Source organism: Hippocampus comes, unplaced genomic scaffold (genome assembly GCF_001891065.2).
Source record: "Hippocampus comes isolate QL1 unplaced genomic scaffold, H_comes_QL1_v1.1 scaffold76, whole genome shotgun sequence".
NCBI lineage: Eukaryota > Metazoa > Chordata > Actinopteri > Syngnathiformes > Syngnathidae > Hippocampus > Hippocampus comes.
This window is the reverse complement of record NW_017805277.1, coordinates 4,097,571-4,103,570: the sequence shown is the minus strand read 5'-3', so window position 1 is coordinate 4,103,570 and position 6,000 is coordinate 4,097,571. Positions and strand designations below refer to the sequence as shown.

The 6,000-nt window shown below is 42.6% G+C and overlaps 1 protein-coding gene across 9 annotated transcripts in view; it reads left to right on the top strand.

Moving 5' to 3' along the window:
- Window positions 1–1,410: 1,410 nt before the first annotated feature.
- The window catches only part of mymx (myomixer), a 28,924-nt gene continuing 24,334 nt past the window's right edge, over window positions 1,411–6,000 (top strand). For 3 of the 9 annotated variants that reach the window (XM_019870634.1, XM_019870626.1, XM_019870630.1), the window contains exons 1-3: window positions 1,437–2,906; window positions 3,300–3,383; window positions 4,878–4,994. In XM_019870634.1, coding sequence (XP_019726193.1) covers window positions 2,406–2,906; window positions 3,300–3,383; window positions 4,878–4,994 — 702 coding nt within the window. In that variant the 5' untranslated portion in view covers window positions 1,437–2,405. Of the gene's footprint in view, window positions 2,907–3,299; window positions 3,384–4,877; window positions 4,995–6,000 lie in introns of all 9 variants that reach the window. The other 6 variants (XM_019870633.1, XM_019870625.1, XM_019870632.1 and 3 more) reach the window with 4 other exon arrangements.

The following is a 6,000-nucleotide window of genomic DNA, read 5'->3' as shown; positions in this document are numbered from 1 at the left end:
GGCAACCGGTTCAGGGTGTCCCCCCGCCTACTGCCCGAAGACAGCTGGGATAGGCTCCAGCTCCCCCCGTGACCATTGTGAGGATAAAGTGGATTGGAAAATGGATGGATGGATGGATGGACGGACATTTTCAGAGCTCCACCATAAGTACACTTTATACATGTTCTTGTATAATTTACATAACAGTATGGGGAAGTTTCTTTCTTTCTTTGCTAAGGGAATGGCTGTCACATTGGTAGCAGAACCCAGTGATTTCCCTCAGCAAATCATAGGAAAGGTAATGCAAATTATATTCAGCATGTATACTTCACACAGGGCCTAAGGCAATTGCCTGCTTTTGCCTAATGGTTAGTCCGCTATCTCGAATTTGAATTTGCCATAACGTCAAAGCTTTCCAAGATGACTTCACAGTGAAACCAGATCGCTTTGAAAAGCATCAGTTAACATGTTGACTCCGGAGCAGTCAAGACTACAACAGTCACTCTATAGTCCATTTTCTTTGTAATTTGCTAACCAAAAGCAGATTAGATTTTTAGACAACCTAAAAGCAGGTATAACTTGGTGGTGTAGCACAATTTTGATGGATTTAAACGAGGCACAGGCAGATGGATTCTGAGATCCATGGACGTGTCTGATGTATGTCATCATATTTCATTCCACTGAATCATTGTGGAAATAAATTCATTGAATGAATTATTAACATTATCATAAGACTATTTTAATAGCGCCCCACTGATCGTGCGACACAACAATGACAGGTGGAGGAGGGGAATAAAATGGAAGCGCAAAGTAGGGTGCAAGGTGTTCTCCAATTGCGCATTTCACATATGTGGCTGACTGCACCATGCGAGAGGGAAGATATTGCAGTTTACATTTATACATATAAATGCCTGTACAAACACAAACATATTTTGTGCGGGCCAATCTCATACACGTACCCCTAGCGAGTCAGTTTCTGCTTCCAAAATGTGAAGGGCTGCGTGCACCTCGGGAAGAAGCCAGTGTTCCCGAAGAAGCACAACACAAGCACAGGGGAGAACATGCAAACTCCACACAAGAAGATTCGAACCCTAGACCTCTTTAAAACAGACATGTTAAATTCTTTGCCACCGTGCTACCTGAAGTAAAACAATCAAATGAAATAATGGTTGTGTTGTCTAAAATGAGGTGTGTGGCATCGCTCTTTGTTTGCTGAATGACAGCCTCCTAATTATTGAGAAGATGACCTCCTGACTAGGTGCTGTTGTGGAGTCAGAGGTCAGGGGAGCCGAAAGTGAGTGTTCCTTTTTTGGGAAAGTTTTCATCAGCTGCAGGACTATCTCTTTTCCTCCCCGCAAATATTTTCTCTGCTCTCTGCCCTCCTCAGTAATCTCCCGCTGTTTGGACATAAGCACCCCAGCCCTAACATTCCAATCCGTCAATCCAACATGTGCGCTGCCATGGGAGTGGTAGTCGGGGGGTCAGCATCTGCTTGGCCGCTATTGGCCTCGCACGTGTGCAACTGCCAGCCGCTCAGAGGCTCATGGAGATGAGTGACAGAAGGTTGTGTTCCGTGCTGCTCAAGAACCTGCGTGACAACTGTTTCCTGCAGATGGAGGAAGAATAAGGCTGGTGCCTGTGGACTTTACTCTCACTTCTGGGCAGGCGGAGCTCACTGGAGCATCGGATACTCTTCGGATACTTCTGAAGAGGCTTGTCGACACCCAGATTCTGTTCCTCAAACAGAAACAATCAGAGTAGGTGTGTGTGATTAAGCTGAGGATATTACCTCATACTGGAGGGGCTCTGAACAGTATTCTAACTTTTAATTCTTTGTCTCTTTTGAACTGGTTCTTATTTTTGTCTGGAGTTTTGACAACCAAAGGCTTCTCAGACTCCTCCAAGCTCCTGACAGAGAGAAAAAGAGAGAGAATGGAGAGGTGGTGACTTCATCCTCTCTTGAACCAACCCTCTGCTCTCCCCCTCCTTCCCGGAGACTTTTTTTTCACTCCGAGCAGAAAGTCATTCAGGCAGCATGCCAGCAGTTTTCATCCTGCTGCGGTCCCTGGTTATCAGGCTCCTCAGTAGCAGTCTGGTTGGCTCACTGGTCCAGTCCCTCAGGAGAAGCCTCTCTTCAGCCGTCACACACCTCGGCACAGCTCTGCGCCACGTCTGGGAACGTCTGAGCTCCCAAGAGTCCAAGGAAGCCATCGTAGGCTGTGTGCTATGCATTCTCAACATGCACAAGAAGGTGGACAACTGAGCTCCCCCTTCACTTGCAGTTCAACCTTCCACTTGTCAGCAGCACAGAGACTGGACAAGCAGACGCAGTGAGTGAGGACAGTGTACAGAGGAATGTGAGGGACTTTTCTTTTTAATGTGAATTTGGTCTACAGAATTTTTTTTTTCTCATCCGGACACTGACCATGTCTGAGAGCATCGTCAGGAAGATACAGCCCTTCACAATCGGGACGAAGCTGTCAGTCCCCGCCGTGTCCAAATGCCAGGATTTTACGGAGACTTATCTGCACTGTCAGAACCTTGATAACTGCACACTGCAGCAGAACCTGAACTCGCTCTACCTCAGTCGACAGCAGGTCTGCGCACATGGCCCCTGCCTGATCGTGCCCACCGGCCAGCAGGTCACCCCCGTGAAACAGAAAGAGCCCGATATGACCGCAGAAGACCACCTCAACCAGAACGTTGCGCCTTCCTCTGCTGTTTCCAGATCCATCAAGAAGATCACAATCTCTGGGAATAAGAAAAGCCCAGAGAACGCAATTTCAGTGGGACTAAGACAGCGATCCCTTTTGGGATCCACATCCAAAAACCACAACAACAACAACAACATCGGCGGCACATGTCATTCCAACCTTCCGCGGATTGTGGGAGTCGACTGTGACAATAAACCTAACTCTCACTTCAAGGTACAAGACACAGTCGAGATATAAATAGCATTTAAATGTCAATTTATACTCTTGTATTTAGATGTGCTCCTCTTACAATACGTAGCTATCCATGATTTTATTATTCCAAATGTTTTTCTTTCTTTCTTTCTTTGTCTTTCTGTCTGTCTCTCTGTCTTTTTCAGCTAAAGTCACTAAATGCTCTTTGAGTACTAGTTGGCTCACTCGATAAATGTACCGGTATCTATTTTCAGGTCGTTAGCCTTAGATTTTACAAACAAGCCCATGCCCCCTGAAGCTATATTACCACCTTCATTGAAGCACATTTATGCTAGCTTTGTCATGCTCGCAAGCATCCTTACCTTTGTTTTATATTTATCGACACCAACATTTGAATTTGTGTCCAAATTTTAGGTTTTAGTGACAACAAACAATGCCGAGGATTATCCAGCGATGCAAGAGCAAACCAAATCAAAAAGACAGAAGTCCATACAACAGGTAATAAGCTTTGCTCAATTCGACTGTTAAGTCAGCTATTACTCGTGTGTGTGTGTGCGTGTGTGTGTGTGTGTGTGTGTGTGTGTGTGTGTTTTAAATGAGTAAAATTCCATGACTTTTTTTCTTTTTTTAACAAACTTTTCTTCTTCATGTCTCAACTGTTTTATTGGTGTTTTGTTTTATTTACAGTATGTGGTTTGCCCTCTACGTTTTCTAATATGGCACATTTGTGGGGCAGTGAATTCAAGGGCAGTGTGAGTCCTTGCGTTTCCTCTTATTTGGCTTTCACGAAATGTAAAAAGTACCGGTCAGCAGAATAACCCAATCCACTGCACTGTATGTAGTGTGTTGCATGACATTGGGCAAAGCGTATTGTTATGTTTGGCCAGGCCCTCGTTGAAGTCATCTCTGTATTCCTGTGTGTGTGTGTGTGTGTGTGTGTGTGTGTGTGTGTGTGTGTGTGTGTGTGTGTGTGTGTGTGTGTGTGTGTGTGTGTGTGTGGTGCTCTGTTACAGCACACCCTTCAGAGGCAGTGCTCACTGGAAAACATGAGGTCAGGGAAGATGTTAACAAAAGAAAAGACATTGTAAAGTCCACATGGAGGCCGGTAATAATAACACGCTAACACAGCGATTGCCTTCCTCGTACTTTTAGGTCATTTGACTGGATAACAAATCTTCATTGGCTCTCACACTAGTTACTGAAACAGCATGTTTTCTTGTCTCATTTCAAATAAATAGGTAAAGATCAATTAAAGAAGCAGATGTAAAGTACAAAAATAAAAGTTTAACCAAAAAGATCAGAACAAAAATCAATAAATGATACCAGAAGTAAAATTCAGGTGTGACCACCGTAATCTGCAGTGGTAAGAAACATTTTATACAACAGCATTTTTGAATGATAAAATGGCACAATGTTTAATTTTAGCATAAAAACAGACCAACAGATAAAAAGAGGCGTTGAAACTGTGTCTAAAGGCAGACACTCAAGTATCTGCCAATTTCCACTTCCTCCATGTACCCAGGTGTTTCCCGACTGCAGGAAAGCTTGTCGAGTGGGAGCATTGTGTTCATTTTAAAAATTTTATATCATGCCGATATGGATGTTTTGTTTTTTTGTTTTTTTTTTTGTAAAGAGTGGCCTTGGGAAGTTTTCAAGGTCTGACTGACACAAACAACATAATAAATGTTGAAATTGTGGGCATTGAAGACGTACTGGTTCCAAACAAGCAGCATGATCCCATTTCCTAGTACCCAGTGACCTTGTAAAGTGATTTGTCTGTCATTCATACTGTATTGATTGACTGGTGACGAATCCAGGATGGAATCTGCCATCCACCTGAAGTCTGCTGGGATATGCTCCAGCTCACTGTCATTCTGAATGGATGGGTGAATGTTGCGATCATGACATTTCTCTTTTTCACAGATCCTGAAGACTAGAGGTATTTGCTTAGTTCCAAATTGACATTTAAACTTCCCATTGTCTGAATGGCAGGACAAAGATGCTCAAAGATGTCAGCATCACGCACAGAATGAAGAGCCAACGGATGTTACATCCAAGAGTGACTTCTATACTCAGCACACATCTTTCTTCAACAAGGAAGTACTGCAGGTAAATATATAATACGTAGTGCAAATTGCCTGAAGACATTTCATGTGTTCATTTAAAAAAAAAAAAAAAAAAGTGGTGTGGCAACTACTTGTGCATAACATTCCCTTGTGCTTGAACAATAGCAGGAAACTTGGCCGCCTCTGTTAAATGCAAATGAAATACACATAGAATTCTAATTAATGTCATGTTATTAATGATTAATGTTGCCATCCATCAGCTTTGGGTCCTGTTATTTCCTGCTGTGAAAAGACCATTAAATGACTTTTCCACATAATACCGGTTTTTGAAACTACGGTGGGTGGAACCTCCAAGCACCCTGAAAGTGATCCGATTTGATAAATCCAAATTTTGGGGAAAATATGCCTCATCAAGCCTGACCTCACCAACTCTCCATACACTTCAGCTAAGGATCCAAAGGATCAACTTCACTAAATACAGTTGAGATCCGCTATTTGTGCGGAATAGGAACCGGGTTGGCCCACAATGAAAATCTTCGTATATTTGATGCGCTTTGATAAGCATTGGGGGAATCCATCCATTATCAGAACCACTTATACTCACAAAGGTTGCGGGCATGTGGGAGCCTATCCCAGCTGTCTTTGAGCAGCAAGCCTCTCAAAGGTGCAATTTTTTAAATTTTATTTCAGATTAACTATATTGTGGTTAACTTCACCTTTTACTCAAATGTTATCTTATTCAAAATATAACCTTTTCAGTGAAGAAAGTATTTGTTATTATTAAGGAAATGGTTTAAAACTTCACGCTGTTTTCTATTTAAAACGCTTTTGAACTTAGAGCAACTTGGAAGTCAACTGTGGAGTGTACTGTTCAGTATCCCATTGCATTTTAAAACTTTATGACCACAGATGTAAAAAGAAGCAAGACTGTGTTTAATTTATTAGCCGTATATTATCCCTTAAATTGGAATCAGCCAAAATATGTACTGCTGCTTATTTTGTCCCAAGAAGTTGAATGAGTGGTGTTCGGGAAAGGGGAGACAAGGAGG